The sequence below is a fragment of the Physeter macrocephalus genome, chromosome 1 (assembly GCF_002837175.3).
Source record: "Physeter macrocephalus isolate SW-GA chromosome 1, ASM283717v5, whole genome shotgun sequence".
Lineage (NCBI taxonomy): Eukaryota > Metazoa > Chordata > Mammalia > Artiodactyla > Physeteridae > Physeter > Physeter macrocephalus.
The window spans coordinates 37,548,061-37,570,014 of NC_041214.2; the positions used below are offsets into that span (position 1 = coordinate 37,548,061).

Consider the following 21,954-nt stretch of genomic DNA (forward strand, 5'->3'; position numbering starts at 1 on the left):
TCTCAAAAGACTCTCAGAAAACATTTGATAAAATCTAACACCCTTTTATGATTAAAAATAATTCAACAAACTAGTTATAGAAGAGTACTGATAAGGACATCTATGAAAAGCCCGCTAACATCATATTGATGGTGAAAGACTGAAAGCTTTCCCCTAAGGTGAGCCAGAAAAGAATGTCCACTCTCACTGCTTTCATTCAGCATTGTACTGGAGGTTCTCGGTGGGCCAGTTAGATAAGGAAAAGAAATATAAGGCATGCAGATTGGAAAGGAAGAAGTAAAACTATTAGCTGACAGTATGATCCTGTATATAGACGACTCTTAAGCAATAAAAAGAAAAAATGGAGGGACCTTCAAGATGGCGGAGGAGTAAGACGTGCAGATCACCTTCCTCCCCACAAATGCGTCAAAGATACATCTACATGTGGAACAACTCCTACAGAACACCTACTGAACACTGGCAGAAGACCTCAGACTTCCCAAAAGGCAAGAAAATCCCCATGTACCTGCATAGGGCAAAAGAAAACAGAAAAAACAGGACAAAAGAATAGGGTCGGGACCTGCACCACTGGGAGGGAGCTGTGAAGGAGGAAAAGTTGCCACACACTAGGAAGACCCTTCACTGGTGGAGATGGGGGCTGGGTGGGGGGGAAGCTTCGTAGCTATGGAGGAGAGCGCAGCAATAGGGGTGCAGACGTCAAAGCGGAGAGATTCCCGCACAGAGGATGGGTGCCGACCAGCACGCAGCAGCCTGAGAGACTTGTCTGCTCACCCGCCGGGGTGGGTGGGGGGAGCTGAGGCTCCGGCTTTGGAGGTCAGATACCAGGGAGAGGACTGGGGTTGGCTGCCTGAAGACAGCCTGAAGGGGGCTAGTGTGCCACAGCTAGCCAGGAGGGAGTCTGGGAAGAAGTCTAGACCTGCCTAAGAGGTAAGAGACCGTTGTTTCAGGGTTCGGGAGGAGAGGGGATTCCTTCCCTGTATGCCCACAGAAGGCAGAGAGCACCGCTTAAATGAGCTCCAGAGATGGGCATGAGTCGCAGCTATCAGCTGGGACCCCAGAGACAGGCATGAAATGCTAACGCTGCTGCTGCAGCCACCAAGAATCCTGTGTGCAAGCACAGGTCACTATCCACACCCTCTGGGGAGCCTGTGCAGCACGCCACTGCCAGGGTCCCATGATCCAGGGACAGCTTCCCCAGGAGAACACATGGTGCACCTCAGGCTGTTGCAACGTCATGCTGGTCTCTGTTGCCACAGGCTCACCCCACATTCCAATTATAACTACTGTACCCTCCCTCCCCCGGCCTGAATGAGCAAGTGTCCCCTAATCAGCCACTGCTTTAACCCCCTTCTCTCTGGGTGGGAACACATGCCTGAGGGCGACCTACACGAGGTGGGGCCAAAACCAAAGCTGAACCCCAGGAGCTGTGCGAACAAAGAAGAGAAAGGGAAATTTCTTTGTGCAGCCTCAGGAGCAGCAGATTAAATGCCCACAATCAACTTGATGTACCCTGCATCCGTGGAATACCTGAATAGACAACAAATCATCCCAAAATTGGTGGACTTTGTGAGCAAGTGTAGACTTGGGGTTTGCTGTCTCTGAGTGATTTGTTTCTGATTCTTACATTTATCTTAGTTTAGTCTTTAGCGCTTGTTATCATTGGTGGATTTGGTTATTAGTTTGGTTGCTCTGTTTTTAAAAAATATTTTAATTTTAATAATTTATTAAATTTATTTTTAAATTTATTTTTCTTTTTTCCTCCCTTTTGTTCTAAGCCATGTGGCTGACAGGGTTTTGGTGCTACAGCCTGGTGTCAGGCCTTAGCCTCTGAGGTGGGAGAGCTGAGTTCAGGACATTGGACCACCACACACCTCCTGGCCCCATGTAATATCAATCAGCGAGGGCTCTCCCAGAGATGTTCATCTCAACGCTAAGACCCAACTCCACCCAATGGCCAGCAAGCTCCAGTGCTGGATGCCCTATGTCAAACAACTAGTAAGACAGGAACACAGCTCCACGCATTAGCAGAGAGGCTGCCTAAAATCATACTAAGTTCACAGACACCCCAAAACACACCACTGGACGCAGCCCTGCCCACTAGAAAGACAAGATCCATCCCCATCCACCAGAACACAGTCACCAGTCCCCTCAACCAGGAGGCCTACACAAGCCACTGAATCAACCTCACCCACTGGGGGCAGACACCAAAAACAACGGGAACTACGAACCTGCAGCCTGCGAAAAGGTAACCACAAACACAGTAAGTTAGACAAAATGAGAAGACAGACAAATATGCAGCAGATGAAGGAGCAAGTTAAAAACCCACCAGACCAAAGAAATGAAAATGAAATAGGCAGTCTACCTGAAAAATAATTCAGAGTAATGATAGTAAAGATGATACAAAATCTTGGAAATAGAATGGCAAAAATACAAGAAACGTTTAACAAGGACCTAGAAGAACTAAACAGCAAAAAAACAATGATGAACAACGCAATACATGAAATTAAAAATTCTCTAGAAGAACTCAATAGCAGAATAACTGAGGCAGAACGCATAAGTAACCTGGAAGATAAAAGAGTGGAAATAACTACTGCAGAGCAGAATAAAGAAAAAAGAATGAAAAGAATTGAGGACAGTCTCAGGGACCTCTGGGACAACATTAAATGCACCAACATTCGAATACTAGGGGTCCCAGAAGAAGAAGAGAAAAAGAGACTGAGAAAATATTTGACGATATTATACTTGCAAACTTCCCTAACATGGGAAAGGAAATAGTCAAGTCCAGGAAGAACAGAGAGTGCCATACTTCCCCTTGGATAGATCCAAGGAGAAACATGCCAAGACACATATTAATCGAACTATCAAAAATTAAATACAAAGAAAAATTATTAAAAGCAGCAAGGGAAAAACAACAAATAACATACAAGGGGGACTCCCTGTAAAGTTAATAGCTGATCTGTCAGTCAAAACTCTGCAAGCCAGAAGGGAGTGGCAGGACATATTTAAAATGATGAAAGGGAAAAACCTACAACCAAGATTACCCAGCAAGGATCTCATTCAGATTTGTTGGGGAAATTAAAAGCTTTACAGACAAGCAAACGTTAAGAGAATACAGCACCACCAAACCAGCTTTACAACAAATGCTAAAGGAAGTTCTCTAGGCAGGAAACACAAGAGAAGGAAGAGACGTACAAAAAGAAACCCAGAACAATTACGAAAATGGTAATAGGAACATACATATCGATAATTACCTTAAATATAAATAGATTAAATGCTCCAACCAAAAGACATAGAGTGGCTGAATGGATACAGAAACACGACCCGTATATATGCTGTCTGCAAGAGACCCACCTCAGACCTATGAACACATACAGACTGAAAGTGAGGGGGATGGAAAAGGATATTCCATGCAATTGGAAATGAAAAGAAAGCTGGAATAGCAATTCTCATATCAGACAAAACAGACTTTAAAATAAAGACTATTACAAAACACAAAGAATGACACTACATAATGATCAAGGGATCAATCCAAGAAGAATATATAACAATTGTAAATATTTATGCACCCAACAGAGGAGCACCTCAATACATAACGCAAATGCTAACAGTCATAAAAGGGGAAATAAACAGTAACACAATCATAGTAGTGGACTTTAACACCCCACTTTCACCAATGGACAGATCATCCAAAATGAAAATAAATAAGGAAACACAAGCTTTAAATGATACATTAAACAAGGTGGACTTAGTTGATATTTATAGGACATTCCATCGAAAAACAACAGAATATACTTTCTTCTTATGTGCTCATGGCACATTCTCCAGGATAGATCATATATTGGGTCACAAATCAAGCGTTGGTAAATTTAAGAAAATTGAAATCATATGAAGTACCTTTTCTGACCACAATGTTATGAGACTAGATATCAGATACAGGAAAAAATCTGTAAAAAAAATACAAACACATGGAGGCCAAAAAATACACTACTAAATAACCAAGAGATCACTGAAGAACTCAAAGAGGAAATCAAAAAACACCTAGAAACAAAGGACAATGAAAACACTACCACCCAAAACCTATGGGATGCAGCAAAAGCAGTTCTAAGAGAGACGTTTATAGCAATACAATCCTACCTCAAGAAACAAGAAACATCTCAAATAAACATCCTAACCTTACACCTAAAGAAACTAGAGAAAGAAGAACAAAAACCCACCAAAGTTAGCAGAAGAAAGAAATAATAAAGATCAGTTCAGAAATAAATGAAAAAGAAATGAAGGAAACAGTAGCAAAGATCAGTAAAACTAAACGCTGGTTCTTTGAGAAGATAAACCAAATTGATATACCATTAGCCAGACTCATCAAGAAAAAAATGTGGAGGACTCAGATCAACAGCATTAGAAACGAAAAAGGAGAAGTAACAACTGACACTGCAGAAATACAAAGGGTCATGAGAGATTTCTATAAGCAACTATATGCCAATAAAATGGATAACCTGGAAGAAATGGACAAACTGTTAGAAAAGCACAATCTTCAGAGACTGAACCAGGAAGAAACAGAAAATATCAACAGACCAATCTCAAGCAATGAAATTGAAACTGTGATTAAAAATCCAACAAACAAAAGCCCAGGACCAGATGACTTCACAGGCGTATTCTATCAAATATTTAGAGAAGAGCTAACACCTATCCTTCTCAAACTCTTCCAAAATATAGCAGAGGGAGGAATTCTCCCAAACTCATTCTATGAGGCCACCATCAACCTGATACCAAAACCAGACAAAGACGTCACAAAGGAAGAAAACTACAGGCCAATATCACTGATGAACATAGACGCAAAAATCCTCAACAAAATACTGGCAAACAGAATCCAACAGCACATTAAAAGGATCATACACCATGATCAAGTGGGGTTTATCCCAGGAATGTAAGGATTCTTCAGTATATGAAAATCAATCAATGTGATAAACCATATTAACAAATTGAACGAACAAAACTATATGATAATCTCAGTAGGTGAAGAAAAAGCTTTTTGACAAAATTCAACACCCATTTATGATAAAAACTCTCCAGGAAGTAGGCATAAAGGGAACCTACCTCAACATAATAAAGGCTGTATATGACAAACGCACAGCCAACATTGTTGTCAATGGTGAAAAATGAAACCATTTCCTCTAAAATCAGGAACAAGACAAGGTTGCCCACTCTCACCACTATTATTCAACATAGTTTTGGACGTTTTAGCCACAGCAATCAGAGAATAAAAAGAAATAAAAGGAATCCAAATCAGAAAAGAAGTAAAACTGTCACTGTTTGCAGATGACATGATACTATACATAGACTATGAATAAACCTACCTAAGGAGACAAAAGACCTGTATGCAGAAAAAATGGACACTGATGAAAGAAATTAAAGACGATACAAACAGATGGAGAGATATACCATGTTCTTGGATTGGAAGAATCAACATTGTGAAAATGACTGTACTACCCAAAGCAATGTACAGATTCAGTGCAATCCCTATCAAAGTACCAATGGCATTTTTCACGGAACCAGAACAAAAAATTTCACAATTTGTATGGAAGCACAAGGCCCCAAATAGTCAAAGCAATCTTGAGAAAGAAAAATGGAGCTGGAGGAATCACGCTCCCTGACTTCAGACTATACTACAAAGCTAAAGTAATCAAGGCAACATGGTACTGGCACAAAAATAGAAATATAGATCAATGGAAGAGGATAGAAAGCCCAGAGATAAACCCATGCACTTGGTCACCTTATCTTTAATAGAGAAGCCAAGAATGTACAGTGGAGAAAAGACAGCCTCTTCAATACGTTGTGCTGGGAAAACTGGACAGCTACCTGTAAAAGAATGAAGTTAGAACACTCCCTAACATTGTATAGAAAAATAAACTCAAAATGGATTAAAGATCTAAATGTAAGGCCAGACACTGTCAAACTCTTAGAGGAAAGCATAGGCAGAACACCCTATGACATAAAGCACATCAAGATCCTTTCTGACCCACCTCCTAGAGAAATGGAAATAAAAATAAAAATAAACAAATGGGACCTAATGAAACTTAAAAGCTTTCGCACAGCAAAGGAAACCATAAAGAATATGAAAAGACAACCCTGAGAATGGGAGAAAATATTTGCAAATGAAGCAACTGACAAAGGATTCATCTCCAAAATGTACAAGCAGCTCATGCAGGTCAATATCAAAAAAAAAAAATGAACACCCCAATCCAAAAATGGGCAGAAGACCTAAATAGACATTTCTCCAAAGAAGATATACAGATTGCCAACAAACACATGAAAGGATGCTCAACATCACTAATCATTAGAGAAATGAAAATCAAAACTGCAGTGAGGTGTTACCTCACACCGGTCAGAATGGCCATCATCAAAAAAATCTACAAACAATAAATGCTGGAGAGGGTGTGGAGAAAAGGGAACCCTCTTGCACTGTTGGTGGGAATGTAAATTGATATAGCCACTATGGAGAACAGTATGGAGGTTCCTTAAAAAACTAAAAGTAGAACTACCATATGACCCAGCAGTGTCCTCTACTGGGCATATACCCTGAGAAAACCATAATCCAAAACCACAATGTTCGTTGCAGCACTATTTACAATAGCCAGGACACGGAAGCAACCTAAATGTCCATCGATGGATGGATAAAGAAGATGTGGCACATATATACAGTGGAATATTACTCAGCCATAAAAAGAAATGAAATTGAGGTATTTGTAGTGAGGTGAATGGACCTAGAGTCTGTCATACAGTGTGAAGTAAGTCAGAAAGAGAAAAACAAATATCGAATGCTAACACATATATATGGAATCTAAAAAAAAAAATGGTTCTGACGAACCTAGAGTCAGGACAGGAATAAAGACGCACACGTGGAGAATGGTCTTGAGGACATGGGGAGGGTGAAGGGTAAGCTGGGACGAAGTGACCGAGTAGCATTGACATATATTCACTACCAAGTGTAAAATAGATAGCTAGTGGGAAACAGCTGCATAGCACAGGGAAATGAGCTCTGTGCTTTGTGACCACCTATAGGGGTGGAATATGGAGGGTGGGAGGGAGATGCAAGAGGGAGAGGATATGGGGACATATGTATACATATAGCTGATTCACTTTGTTATACAGCAGAAACTAACACAACATTGCAAAGCAATTATACTCCAATAAAGATGTTAAAAAAAAAAAGAAAAAGCTATTTGGACTAACATGAGTTCCACAAAGTTGCAGAATAGAAGATTATGTTGTATTTATGTGTACAAAACTCAATTGGATTTCTGTTTGCTAACAGTGAACAATCCAAAGATGAAATAAAGGAAACAAGTCCATTTACTCTAGCATCAGAAAGAATAAAGTACTGAGGAATCAATTTAACAAAATAGCACAAGACTTGAATAGTCAAAGCTGCAAAACATCATTGAAAGAAGTGATATTAAAAAAAAAGAAATTATAGAAGACCTAAATATGTGGAAAGACATCCCAGTTGATCTTCAGATTCTATGAAATCCGTATGAAATTTCCAGCTGCCTCGTTCTGCAGAAATTGACCTTCTTATCCTACAATTCATGAAGAAATGCAAAGGACTTAAATAGCCAAAACAGTCTTAAAATTTAGGAAAGAACCTAGTTTGAGGACTCACACTTTCAGATTTGTTACAAAGCTACAGCAGGACACTGTATTACTGGCATAAGGATAAGTATATTAATCAGTGGGCTAGAACTGACATGCAGAAGTACATTTATGTTCATTGTTTTCTGAGAAGGGTGCCAGGACAGTTGAATGGGGGATAGAATAACCTGAAAAGATGGTGCAAGGATTACTGGGCAGCCACATGCAAAAGAATGAGTTTGCAGAGAATTTTTCAAAATGGATCATAGACCTAAATGTAAGAGCTAAACTATAAAACTGAAGAAAACATAAGCATGTAGTTCTTCATGACCTTGGATTAGGCAAGAGTTTCTGAAATATACCATCAAAAAGCACAAGTGACAAAAAATAGGTGTGACTTCAGCAAAATTATAAACATTTGTACTTCAAAGGACACTGACAAGAAAGCGAAAGGAAAACCCACAGAATGAGAAATATTTTAAAATCATATGTTTAAGTACCCTGAATATATAACGAACTTTTAACAATTAAAAAAACAGTTAGAAAGCAGAGGATTCAGATAGTGTCGGTCCTTCATACCTGTGGGTTCTGTAGATTCAGTCAGCCATGGATAGAATATTTTCTCTGAATATGGAACCCTTGGATACAGAGGGCTGACTGTAAGGGACTAGAGCTTTCACTGATTTTGGAATCCACTGGGGGTCCTGGAACCACTCCCCCAATAATATGAAGGGGTAATTGTAGATTTCTTTCCAAATAGGACCAATATGTATACAAAAAAGATACTCCACATCATTAGGGAAATGTAAATCAAAACCACAGCGAGTTACCACGTCACACCCACTAGAATGCTATAATCAAAAAGACAATAACAGTGCTGGAGAGGATATGGAGAAATTGGCACCTTTGTACATTGCTGGTAGGAATGTAAAATGATGCAGCAACTTTGGAAAAAAGTTGGCAGTTTCTCAAATGCTAAACATAGATTTACCTTATGACCCTGCAGTTTCATTCCTAGGTATAAACCCAAGAGAGTTGAAAACATTTGTTCACATGAAAATCTATAAACGAGTGTTCATAGTAGCATTATTCATAAAAGCCAAAAAGTGGAAACCAGAATGTCTATCAGCTATTGAACAGATAAACAAATGTGGTGTATCCATACACTGGAATATTATTTAGCCACAAAAAGGGATGAAATACCGATGAATGCTACACAAGTCACTGAATTATACACTTTAAAATGTTATACTTTATGGTATACAAATTGTATTTCAGCAAAGCTGCTATTAACAAAAAGTGAACTAGAGAGGCATGATTAATTTAAAATATATAAAATATGATTCCATATTAATTTGAAAAGCAAATATGAATATATTGTAATATGCATAGAAAACTCTTTGGAAGGATATATAAGAAAATGTCAATAGTGTTCCTCTCTGGGTGGTAGAATTATGGTTTTACTTTTATGTATTCTTTTCTGTATTTCAATACTTTTTGTATATTTAATATGTGTTAATTTGTATAATAAAATTAAATAAATTACAAAACATAGAGATGAATAAATTTGATGATTAGGGGCTTGTGACCTTTTAGGGGAATGGCCCCTTAGAAGGCTGAGTATGCGGCCCTTGCGGAGGGCAGTGAAGGAGGGACTCTGTGGTGATGGGAGGCAGGCACCCCGTGTAGGTCATGGTCAAGAAGTTTGGCAGTGAACTTAAAGGAGGATAGGCAGCTTGAGAGGTCAACATGTGTGAGAGAGACTGAATATTATAATAATGTGCATTAATGAATGTTTTATGACTTATATGTTATTTACACTATGTCCCAGTTGCATAAATTGGGCAGTCTTTGTTTCGTAAATGAGTAAACTGAGATGCAGAACAGGTTAATGGCTTGACCTAGATCATATGGGTCGTTAGAAATGGAACTCAGCCCTTTGATTCCAAAGCCAGTGCCTTTCCTGCTGTGCCAGGCTGCATCTGAGGGATTATAGAATAACTGCAGGGGTAAGAGTAGGGCTTAGGAATTGCAGAGAGGAAGGAGAACTGGGTCAGGGCCACAAGTATGGGGGTTCCAGCTGGAATGGAGGATGGACAGTCTTTCTGTGATTGGAGAGAAGTGTGTGAAGATGGCCATTAAAAAATATCAGAAGAAAAGGTGATTTTGTACCAGTGCTTTTGAGGGGGATTATTGTTTTTGTTATGAGGTCAAGGAGTGAAACAGACCTCAGAGTAGTACTTTTTGTTTGTTAATAGTCATGTGGCTATTTAATATCAGCAGTAATAATACTCTTGTGGCTTTTCAGAAACGCAGTCTTACTTTTCTTTTGTGCAGGTCTATTCTTACTTATAACCGAATTGGGGGACGTGTCAAGACACTCACATTCTGCCAGGGTTCCCACTACTTAGCCATAGCGTCTGATAATGGTGCTGTCCAGCTTCTTGGAATTGAGGCCTCTAAGCTGCCCAAGTCTCCTAAAATTCATCCTCTACAAAGCAGGTATCTGTCTCTCTTGTGTTTTTTAAACTGCATTTAGTGTACTATCATAATTTAACCTTCCCTCTCTAATACAGTTTGGATCAACTGAGGACCTATGAGAATGTACTTCTTTTTTTAAGCACATGAAAGAAATAAAATTGTGTTTCCAACTCAAATCTATCACACATAATTTCAGGAAACTATGTCTGCCTATTACTTTCTGCCAATTTGTCAAAAGGTCAGAAGGGCAGCTTTGAACTTGTGGCCCATCCCAGTCTGGAATCTGTCTGAGTAACCTAATTATCAGTTACATCTTCTGTCTCAACTCTGGCTGGCTGATTTGAAAATGTGAGTGTTCTTCATTAAAGAAAATTCAAGTGTTGTCAGCATTTTGTTACTTGGCATTAAAACCTGTGCAGGTGATGGGAACACAGAGCAGAGGTTTTAGTCAGATGATTTGCTTATCATTTTTAAAACAAGGTCCTGGCTGGTTTTATCTGAGAATTTCCTCCATTTCTTATAAATTGTGGTTGCCTGTAGATTAAACACATGCAAGGTAAGATATTTAAGATGAAGCAGAATAATTTTTCAACTGACTAGTATGTGCTGCACAATGAAAATTCCAGAAATGAGTAAGATGTGTTGTACTCTCTAAGAAACCACAATCCAGTAGGAGAGACAGACCAGTGAACAGCTGATTTCAGTGCAGTTGTGACAGTGTGCCCTGTGACAGGGATGGGGGGCCAGCTTGCAGGTGGATAAGGAGGAAGGCCTGGAGGGGGTGACACCAGATGTAGCGAAAGCAGAGTAGTTGAGTAGGGTGGGGCAGATAAGTCAGACCTATATGCTATTCTGGAAAACATGAAGTTATAGGGAGGAAAACAGATCCATGGTTACCACAGCTTGGGGATAGGGGTAAGGGGTGACTACAAAGGGGCTGCACAAGATACATTTTGAGGTGTGGAATTGTACTATATGGTTCTGTGGTAGAAGATACATGAAATGGATTTGTCATAATGCATAGAACTGTATACCACAAAATGAATTTTACTGTATATAAGATTAAAAAAAAAAACACCAAAGCAACCAGGATATTGAGGGAGAGGTAAGAGTGCAGCCTATGGCAGTCAGTCTAACTGTTGTACAGATGAATCACATAGTCACGTGGAAGAGTAAGGGGAATAAAGGAGGCAGCTGAACAACTTGGGAAAACTGCAGGCTAATGACAAAAGGAGCTGAGCTCAAAAACGTATTCTAGTTGGTTGTTTTTCACAGGGGTATTTTAATAATTCCAAAATGACTTTATTTTTACACTAGGGTTGAATAAATAAGTAAACGTATTATAGATAATGAGAGCCAGGTTTCTCACTGGAGGAAAGAAATTACAAACAAGGAAAGGGGGCTGGCTAGAATGAAGCCTGGTGCTGGATAGGTATCGGTATGGACTCGGTATCAGATGACTCATGACATACATCTTTGTGTAGGTGTATACACACATGTATATATACACACGTACATGTAGACACACACAAATAGATACAGAAATAGAGATGGGTCTGTGTGCATGAGGGTAGTATACAGAATATATTTCCTAGCTCTGGCCGTTGAGAGGTACTAGACACGGGCACCCCATAGCGATGAGCAATTAGCTCACAGACCTTGGTTTTAAATGCCATTCTCTAATAAAAGGAACCAGGACTCCTTGAAAAACTGGTTGATTCCAGAGCCTGGGCAGGGAAAACACAAGATGCGTCTGGAGCATCCTGTGATGCCAGAAGGTTCGGAAGTGGTCAGTAAGAGCACATTGCAAGGGCATTTGAGCCAGCCTGACAGTGTCCCATGGCCAGAATTGGAGCAAGCTGAGCAACAAGAGGCAACGACTGTGTTGGGTCATAACTCAGAGGATAAAATAAATGTCCACAAGTCCATACTGACAGAGACGAGCTGACAGAGAAGTGACAGCTTTTCCGTACAGAAGAATTCTAATAAGCGTAGAAGGACCAAGGGAAATAGAACGCCACAGGCATGATTTGTCCACAGATCCTAAAATTAGTGGACAAAAGTTTACACAGAAACAGGTTTTTGCATAGTCTGAAAAGCATTTCCCCTAAGTATAGAGTAGTTATAAATGGAAAAATAAAAAATAATAAGTTTACAGTGGAGGGTCCTGCCAGACGCCACCTTAGCCACATGATCCAGGTGGACATCACCGGCATCATGTGCTGACGTCAGGCGCTCCCGTCTGTGCACTGAGACGGGCACGTCACACATGTGGGCTCCCTCCCAGTAAGGCACCAACTCTGTTTGTGAGAACCCATGACATGACATTCAGAAATGTCAAGGTCGTGAAAGGACAGACTGAGGCGCTGTCATAGGTGGAGGAGACGAAGGAAACGTGGCAGCTAGATGTCAGGCGGTGTCTTGGTCTGGAGCGGTTAGGTCACCAGTGGGAAAACTGGTGAAATCCAACCATGTTTTGTACCTTATGGGTACTGTACCAAGGTCAATTTCTTAGTTTTGATAAATGGTCTATGTTTATGTAAAGTGTTAGCATGAGGGGAAGGTGAGTGAAGGATATACGGAAGTCTGTGTACTATTTTTGCAACTCTTCTGTAGTTCTAAAATAATTTTTAAAAAATGGTCAGCTATCATTGTCTTATGGGTCACAGAGTTTTTATTTCTTGACCATGGTTAAAATATAGATTCATCTTCAGTGGAGAAGGGCACTGTGTTTTTAGTGACTGGAAGAGTCTTTGCCTTTTGATGTGTGTCTCTTTAGAGTCCTAGACCAGAAGGAGGATGGCTGTGTGGTGGACATGCATCACTTCAACTCCGGGGCGCAGTCTGTGCTGGCCTACGCCACTGTGAACGGCGCTCTGGTGGGCTGGGACCTCAGGTCTTCCAGCAATGCCTGGACGCTGAGGCACGATCTTAAGTCAGGCCTCATCACTTCCTTTGCTGTGGACATCCACCAGTGCTGGCTGTGCATCGGTGAGCTGCCTTTCAAGTCCCTGACTGGGTCTGGATGCTACTGTCTGGAGTGGCCTTCTTAGGAAAGCTCTTTCCTTTTTCTTCATTGGTAATTTTGCCCCGTGGCCTTTCTTTTCCCCATAATTATTATGTTATAATCACTTGCATTTCATTTTTTTCATTAAAAAACAGATTTGAAAGAGTGAAATCAGTATTCCAACACATAAAACAATTTCCTCTTTCTCTTCGTTCTTAAATGAGCCTCTTTATAATCATTATAGTGATCAGATTTGCTGGCATTTTCTTATTCTGCCAGGGAAGCAGCAGGCTTAGTTTATGGATGAGAGCATTTGAATTCGGGCACACTCGGTTTTAAACTCCATTAACCACTGGCAAGCTGCTTATTAACTCTTTTGGGTCTTAGTATCCTCATCTTCAAATGGGGCTCATCCTTTCAAGGGCTGCTTTGAGGAGTCAGTGAGGTAAAAGCATCCAGCACAGGAGAAGAGCTAAACAGTGGTTTCTTGCCTTGTGATTTCTCCCCACCCGCCTTTCCTCAAATGCTGAAGATGTACCCTGTGCTCTTGCTTGCTGCTTTCCTCTGTTCTAGTTTCACCTTTTTCTCTCCTAGGGCTTTGAAACTGCCCCTTTAGAAGGTATTAGAGTTTATTCATTCCCACTTGGCACTCTTTTTCAGAAGAATCATAATCTGCTGCGCTTGAATATTGGTTTCTAGATTCCCTAACTTGCATTTTGTGACATTAAGTGTCTTTATTTTTATATAGTTTACATGAAATGCATTATTTTTTTGCCTTTTGTGTGACTAAACTGTACTGTTTTGGGAATATGTAATGCCAGGCCTAGAAGAGTAGCTATTACCCACGTAGCAAATTAGCAAATGGGACTGGTGACTCTCAGGGGGGCAGCCAGTACTGCTCTGGCTATTTGAGCCATTGTCCTGGAGAGAGGCAGGGTGACAGAGGGACCCGCTGCCCCTTTTGTCTTTCCCCACTCCCATCTCTCCACTGGAACTGGAGACCAGTCTCGGTGTTAGGGTGGGCATTATTGTTTGGGATGGGGGGCCTTCTCTCTATGGGGTTTAAGGTGCCATGGGCAGATATGCACACATTCACCCCAGTTTCTACTGTGATTGGACACCCGTGCCTGTCTCCAGAATGTTTTGGAGAAAAGGGCACATGGAAATGATTGAAACTGATGATAGCTGCAAAGCTGCTACCACTTTGGGATTGGTAAAGTGATCACTGAATGCCAGTAAACCACCTCTGGTTATTTAAGGCAGCCTGAACATTTTGAGTTATCAGATTCACTTTATATCTTCTCTAGACCTTCTGGTTTTTTTGTGGGCACTTTTGGCAGTTAGTGTCAGTAATTAATGAATCACTCATTTTCACTTCACATCTGTTAGGCTGTTTTGTAGTAGCATCGTGCCAGTGCTTTGTATCTTTGGCGTAAGGCACTGTTTGACACTGGGGTTGGGGAGGGCAGCTTAGTGAAAACAAAGCCTTGTCTCCAAGTGGCTAGGCCAGGTTGAACGCGCATCTGTACGAAGCTCGCAAATTACCACTTGATGACTGTAGCCTGCTGTGCTTTACCATGGGTGGTCACCTTCTGGACTTCTCCTCCCCTCAGGGACAAGTAGTGGCACCATGGCGTGTTGGGACATGCGGTTCCAGCTGCCCATTTCAAGTCACTGCCACCCTTCCAGGGCCCGCATCCGGCGCCTCTCCATGCACCCGCTGTACCAGTCCTGGGTGATTGCAGGTAAGAGGGAGGGCTGGCTCTCGGGGTTGGGGGCCTTTCTTGGAAAGTGCAGAACCCCCTGCTGCTTAGACTCATATTCTTAGAGTTTTATTTTACATATGAGCCAAATGCTTACTTTGTTCAGTTCTGATTATGGAAGAAGTTCCCACCACTGATATCTCATTGTCATTTCTTAATTACCATGTTTCAGAATGATCTCATCAATCACACTACCACCTTCCATTCCTGTCTACCACCATTTCCTTTCCATTTATTTTCTTTCTCCTGTGTCCCCTATTTTTGCTAAAGTTGTCACCGTCTTCCTGGAAATCTTAAGTTGGAAGCCTTGAGTCATCCTTCTCAGCTGCCATTTCTGTTGAGTTTCTTGCAAGCTTCCCTCCCTTTCTCTTGCTGGGCATTCAAATTTTCTTGTATGGATTCTTGGGCAAGACACTTGGGCAAGTCTTTGAAACTCATTTTCCTCAACGGTAAAACGTGGTTAAAAATACTTAGCTAGCAGAGGTTGTAAGAATTTCAGAAAACACATGTAACGCACATAGCCTGGCATGCAAGGAGTGCTTGATAAGTGGTAGCTCTCATTATTCTTATGTTTCCTCGCTGGTCCCCGTGCCTCTAGGCTCTTCCTGGTCCCTTCTCATCCACACAGTGTACCTCATGCGCTGCTGCTGTCAAGGTCATCCTGCTGCCAGGTTCAATGGCCATGACTCAGCCTGCGTCTTACGTGATTTGTCACTTGGTTGGTTGATCACTTCCTCTGTCTGAAACACTTTGCTCACCTGACTTTGAGGACATCACTCTCTTGGTTCTTCTGTTGATTGGTGTGCTGGTTCTTCCTTCTCTTCCTACTTCTAAGCTGTAGCCGGCCTCAGGGCTCAGTCTTGGTCTGAACCTCTTCTCCTTCTGCACTGGCTCCCTGTGTGAGCACATCCAGTCCCCCGCAAAATAGTACCAAATTTATTCACATTTTTATATGTGCCTATGTAAAGTCTTCCCTAAGATGTCTGACAGCTGACTGAAACCTGACCTGTCCACGCTGAACGCTTGGCTCCTCTCCACCAGCTGCCCGCCCCGTACCACCTCCTCGAGGACCTGAGACCAGCCTGCTCTCCCTGCAGTGCTGTCCCAGGAAATGGCAGCATTCAGGCGCAAAGCTCAGGAGGAAGCCTGGCGTCGTCCTTGGTTCTCCTTCTCTCTCATCCCACTTCCAGTCCATCAGCCAGTTGTACATGTTCTGTCTTAGAATATGTCCAGAATTGAGCACCTTTTACTATTTCCATCGCTGTCCCCCAAGTCCAAACAGCCATAGTCTCTTGTCCCTATTAGTGCAGCATCCTTGTAACTCCCTGCTTTTATTCTTACCAAAGACTGTTCTTCTGCTCAGTACCTTCCAGTGGCTCTCAAGTAACAGCCAAACTCCTCACCACGGCCCAGAGACTTTATGGGATCTGTCCCTGCTACCTCACTGACGCTCTTGATCATTCAGGGTTCCAACAGGAAACACATGGCACACCCAAGGTAGGATCATTTGAGGAGGACTTACTGTCAGAGCAAATATTTACAAAGGTGTGGTTGTGAGACATCGTAAAACACAGTGCAATAAAATAGGGCTCCAGCCACAGGGGCTTCCTGGCCTTTTCCTTGAACTAAGCACATTCCTGCTTTGGGACCTTTGCATTTTTGGGGGGGTTATTGTCACCACTAGGGTGTAAGTTATGTGAAAAAGGGATTTTTTTTTTTTTGCATTATATGCCTTCTTTTCCTCAGTGCCTAGGACAGTGACTGGTTCATAGTAAACATTGTTGGTTCAATAAATATTAATGAAGGAGTGAAGCCTGGGGTATTGTCACTCTCCTGCTCAGAATTACTTTCGAGAAAGCCTCTCTCAGGCCTGCAGCTTCCATTCTCTAGAATCTTCCTTCTACTCTTCCTGTCACAGATGTGCTCCAGTCAGACCACAGCACCCAGACATGGGTGTGTGTGCTTTACTCCTTCCATCCTTTCTGCCTGAAGTGATCCAAGTGCCACCTGTGTCTCCAGCCTCACTTGCTCTTTCCGTCCCAGTGACGACACCCCCACGAGGTGGCCTTGATTCTCACCCACTGGATGTGATCTTTGCCTTCCTGAGTGCAGGTGGAACTCTGCATTCTCTCTTTTTGTGCTCATTGTCTTATACTTTATATTTTTTTCTTTCCTTCTAGACTGTAGGTTTTTTTAAAAAATAAATTTATTTATTTTATTTATTTATTTTTGGCTGTGTTGGGTCTTTGTTGCTACGTGCGGGCTCTCTCTAGTTGTGGCGAGCGGGGGCTACTCTTCATTGCGGTGCGTGGGCTTCTCATTGCAGTGGCTTCTCTTGTTGCAGAGCACAGGCTCTAGGCATGCGGGCTTCAGTAGTTGTGGCACGTGGGCTCAGTAGTTGTGGTTTGTGGGCTCTAGAGCACAGGCTCAGTAGTCGTGGCACGTGGGCTTAGTTGCTCCGTGGCATGTGGGATCTTCCCGCACCAGGGCTCGAACCTGTGTCTCCTGCATTGGCAGGTGGATTCTTAACCACTACGCCACCAGGGAAGTCCTAGACTGTAGGTTTCTTGAGGGGAGAGTCTGTTTATGCTTTGCCTTTCCATCCTACACTTCTCTCCACTTCGCTGGACACCAGTAAATATTGACTAGTAGACTATAAAAAACATTTCTTTTTTGCACTCCAATGTGGTGGCAGGGTCACAGTATTATTTAAAAGTATTTGTGAGTGTTTCTTGCAGGATGGGAAAAAATGGAAGTGGCTGTAGGCTGACTACCTCTACCAAGACATGAATCCCTAAGAGCGGAGACCTTGTGTGAGTAACGTTCTGGCCTGTTTCCCTCAGCTGTCCAGGGCAACAATGAAGTATCCATGTGGGACATGGAGACGGGCGACAGAAGGTTCACGCTCTGGGCCAGTGGTGCACCACCACTGTCTGAGTTACAGGTTTGCTCCAGTTTTTATTATAAAGGCCAACATAATCTCCCACATCCCAAGCACTTTCAGGCATTTTGCCAAACATGATATTTGTTGGGCTTTTGGGTTATGTTTTAAATTTGGGTTTTTACTAAGTATAAGGTGGGCATTGCTACCGTGTGCTTTCCGGTTCCCGCTTACTGATGTCTGCTTCTGTGGGTGTTTTGGTTGCCAGCTCCATAAGGTTTGTGATGTCTTTTTGGAACCCCAGTAAAATATGGGTTAATTAGGAAAAGCACAGATTAAAGCTTAGATCATTAAAAAAATGGAACATGACCCCTCATACACACTTTTTTAAGGGTGCTTTGTTGGGGCAGAAGGTAGCAAAGATTTTTTTCTCCTCTAGTTGGGGTCCTTCTCATCCCAAATAGAGAATTTTGGGAAGCTGAATAGGCTTTGCTTCTTCATTCAGGATGATATAGAGCAAATGCATTTTAAATTCCCAAAGAAAGAAGGTCTAAGACATACATGATCTGTCTCTAGTCTTTTCAGTTAACCACAGACAGCTGACTTGTCTCTAGAAATGGCTACATCCTTTATGGGCTACACTGGTGTCTGTTATTTGACTCTTTATTTCTTTATTTCCTTTAAGCCTTCTCATCACAGTGTCCATGGTCTCTACTGTAGTCCTGCAGATGGGAACCCCATCCTGCTAACAGCTGGCTCAGACATGAAAATAAGGTACAGTAAAGACACTTGATACTCAGTGCTTGAAAGGAGAAAGGTAGTAAAATGTGGATGGATACTGCAGTTACCACTAGGTGTTGCTTATTATAGATACCAGCAGTAGTGTGACGTTTAACGTCATCTGCTTCTTTCAGGGACAGCTGTTAATACTTCATTTGTAACTAATTTTAGGCTCTTCTAGAAGATTGTCTTTTCCTAATGCAGAAGAGAACAAGCTAACATTGATGAGTGTCAGCCAGTAATCATTAGTCCCTCCCCTCCTCCTTTGAGATTATCACCAGTTGTTTCCTTTACCCCAGGTTTTGGGACCTGGCTTACCCAGAGAGGTCCTATGTCATTGCAGGAAGCACTAGTTCTTCATCCGTGTCCTACTACTACAGGAAAATCATTGAAGGCACCGAAGTCATCCAGGTATAAGCAGTTTTTCTTTCTTTCAACTTTTGTAGGAACAAAAATGGCTTTCATAAGTATCATGTTGATTCAAATAAATGGCTTGGCCAAGAGTGGCACTATTTCTTTGAATTTAAAAAATATGTTTTATTTTCTCTTGACTTTTCTGTATTTTTTAAATTAACTTTTATTAAAGTAGAATGAACATAGAAAGTGCATGTGTAAGTACACTGCTCAAAATAAGCACTTGAAACACTTGCCAAGTCCTTAAAACAACTTTATAAGGAAGTGCCTTTATTATTTTCCTTCTGCAAATGAGAAAGTTAAGCACAGTGAAATTGAACGTGTCTAAGGTCACCCAGCTAGTAAGCAGCAGCTCTGGGACTCACACCTAGCTGGTGAGGCTCAAGAGCTTGTGTTCCTGAGTCAGGCAGAGGCTGCAGAGGAGATGACGTACTTGCCAGTGCTGGGCCGGGTACGTGCTCAGTAAATGAGGGGCTTCCTTTGTCACAAATAACAGTGAGCTTCAGAAGAGCTGGAGTGTCTGACAGGTGTTTACATCCACATCCCGGTTGTCTCTGCCTCTCTGTTCTTTCCCTTTGTTCTTTGATGTTGACAGAGGTAATATGCACAGATTATTGGCCTATTTGTAAGTTTTCCGTATTTGTAAGTGGCTACTTGTGGAGTCCAGTGACTGGAAACCTAGAACATCACTTTGAACTCTCTCTGCTCAGTGTCATTGTGAAAGTGTGACTCCTTCATGGGAGGGCTAGCCTAAACAAGAACAGTATTCCTCAGAAGCAGGACAGACAGGCGGTAGAATGTGCTACAGCCTTTAACTTCTGGCTTTCTCCTTGACTTTTAACCACTAAACAGGAAATTCAGAATAAGCAGAAGGTGGGACCGAGTGATGATGCCCCTCGGAAGGGCCCAGAGTCTCTGCCTGTGGGTCACCATGACATCATCACAGATGTCGCCACGTTCCAGACGACACAGGGCTTCATTGTGACTGCTTCTAGAGATGGGATTGTTAAGGTTTGGAAATGAAAACTGGGTGATTTGTATAATTTGTAAAAATATATAAATATACTATAACTCAAGAGAAAAAGTATTTTTAGAGAACAGAGTGAACACAGATTCATTTGCATAATTTTCAGAATCATGTCTGTTTCATGATTAAACAAATCCCATGCAAGGTGGTTAAGGAAGTTGCTGGCATACTTGTGTATATCTCAGCTGGAATTAGCCAGACAGTAGTATCTGGGACTTTCTTATTGTATATATCACAGAGGTGAGGAATTTAAAATTCTAAGACTTAGGTGATCTCAGTTTACTTTGTATTAAAAAAGATGACTGAAAGTTGGTTGTAAGCTATTATAATGTAAACACATTTTTTGCTATTAAAAATGCTATTCAAACCAGCCAATAAACTGTATTCAAGCATCTTAAGGGGTTTTTGTTTGTTTTTGTTGGTGTTTTTAACAGTAAACATTAGCAGAAGAATAACCTCTCCAGCAGTACGTGTTCTGAAGACATGGACCTGGTGTTGCAGGGACTCAGTGAAAGAGCTAGGCCTTATGCCCAGGTCTCTGGATTCTCAGTATCATGCTTCCTGCTCTAGCCCATCTATCTTTCTTCCAGTTTTAGAGCTGGCCTTATTAGATGTTTAACCCTGTAGACTTGATCTCCTATGTGTCAGCTCCAGAGTAGTGTGTCTCTTCTTGGTTATCATTACTGTTTTTTATAGGCTCTACTATGAATTCTGAAACTTGGCCCATCAGCTTGCTTTTTATCCAGTGTATATTACTTATTAAATGCATGAAAAGAGAAAAAAAGATTAAGCTGTTAAAAACATGCCCCAAATTTATATTTTTAAAAGACCAAAATTTGGTCTTTCCCACTAAAATAAACCCTTCAGAATTATCGATTATTGTTCACACAGGAACTTCTCCATCCACATTTAATTGTCATCCACTTCCAGAAGGGTTTCTGGTGTTCAAAATATTTTAGTTTGAAATTAGCTACAGGAGTCTGTAAAACCAAGAAGTTGAACAGATAATCTAAGTCTAAGGAAAATACTTGTTTAAGATATACTCCAAAAATTTAATTTATATAATTATATAACTTAGTATGGGACATGACAGTTGCAGTGCATAGGATTCAACACACTTAGTGTTTAGACAAGTAAACAATAAAACTATCAGAAAACCCCATCATTCAGAGAGGTCCAGGTCAGGAGTGATGGACTCTGATGGGCCGGGGAGCTCAGTGGATCCATAGAATATGCAAATTGACATTGGCGTTGTCATGTTGTAGTGCCTCTCTTTCCCTTAATGTGTGCTAAGACCATATTTATAGAGGTTCTAGCTTCTAGGTCAGATTTAGAGTCTGCAGAGGTTGGGGGAAGTTTTTTGAAACATAAACTTGTTCTGAAAATGGACCCCAAGCCTGGAGCCATTAGATAAGCCACAGACTGATAAACATGGGGAATGCTAAGGGAAGAGATGGAGTATGCTGATGGAGATGTAATCCTTTTCCCCCGCTATCTTCCTACCACTCATTCTCCCCACTTAAAAATCCGCCCCCCCAGCTTTATAAAGGTCATTTGGTTGAATTGTTACTGAGTATTACAGTCTGACGCCACATTGAGTTTGCATTTCTTTTTGACTTCCAGGAGTTTTCTTTAACACGTTTGATTCATAGTTCAGTGCAGAGATAATAGAAGAAATTGTCCTTTATAGTCAATTAATTTATAATTCTGTATCAAGAACATCACTGCTTATTTGTGTGATTCTTGGTTTAAATAGGGTTTTGTTTAATTTACACTCAATTTGTGGTACTTTCCCCTTTAAGATGAAGAGGTAAATCATGGAAAATGCTAATATTAGGGATTAATATTTTTAAAAGGAACTTACTATTTACACTATGCTTCAGACCCCTCACCTACTAATGATTAAAACGATGACCCAAAATGCTAAAATAATCTCAGTCACCAAGGAAATATTTGTTTGGTGTACTTTACT

The 21,954-nt window shown here is 41.3% G+C and overlaps 1 protein-coding gene across 5 annotated transcripts in view; it reads left to right on the plus strand.

The window, feature by feature from the left end:
* The window catches only part of PIK3R4 (phosphoinositide-3-kinase regulatory subunit 4), a 73,957-nt gene extending 53,580 nt beyond the window's left edge, over positions 1–20,377 (plus strand). For 4 of the 5 annotated variants that reach the window (XM_028489928.2, XM_007115464.2, XM_028489929.2 and 1 more), the window contains 7 exons: positions 9,967–10,131; positions 12,890–13,101; positions 14,731–14,862; positions 17,724–17,824; positions 18,447–18,535; positions 18,841–18,952; positions 19,808–20,377. In XM_028489928.2, the coding sequence (XP_028345729.1) occupies positions 9,967–10,131; positions 12,890–13,101; positions 14,731–14,862; positions 17,724–17,824; positions 18,447–18,535; positions 18,841–18,952; positions 19,808–19,978 (982 nt within the window). In that variant the 3' untranslated portion in view covers positions 19,979–20,377. Of the gene's footprint in view, positions 1–9,966; positions 10,132–12,889; positions 13,102–14,730; positions 14,863–17,618; positions 17,825–18,446; positions 18,536–18,840; positions 18,953–19,807 lie in introns of those variants that run through there. The other variant, XM_055090465.1, reaches the window with a different exon arrangement.
* Positions 20,378–21,954: the final 1,577 nt, after the last annotated feature.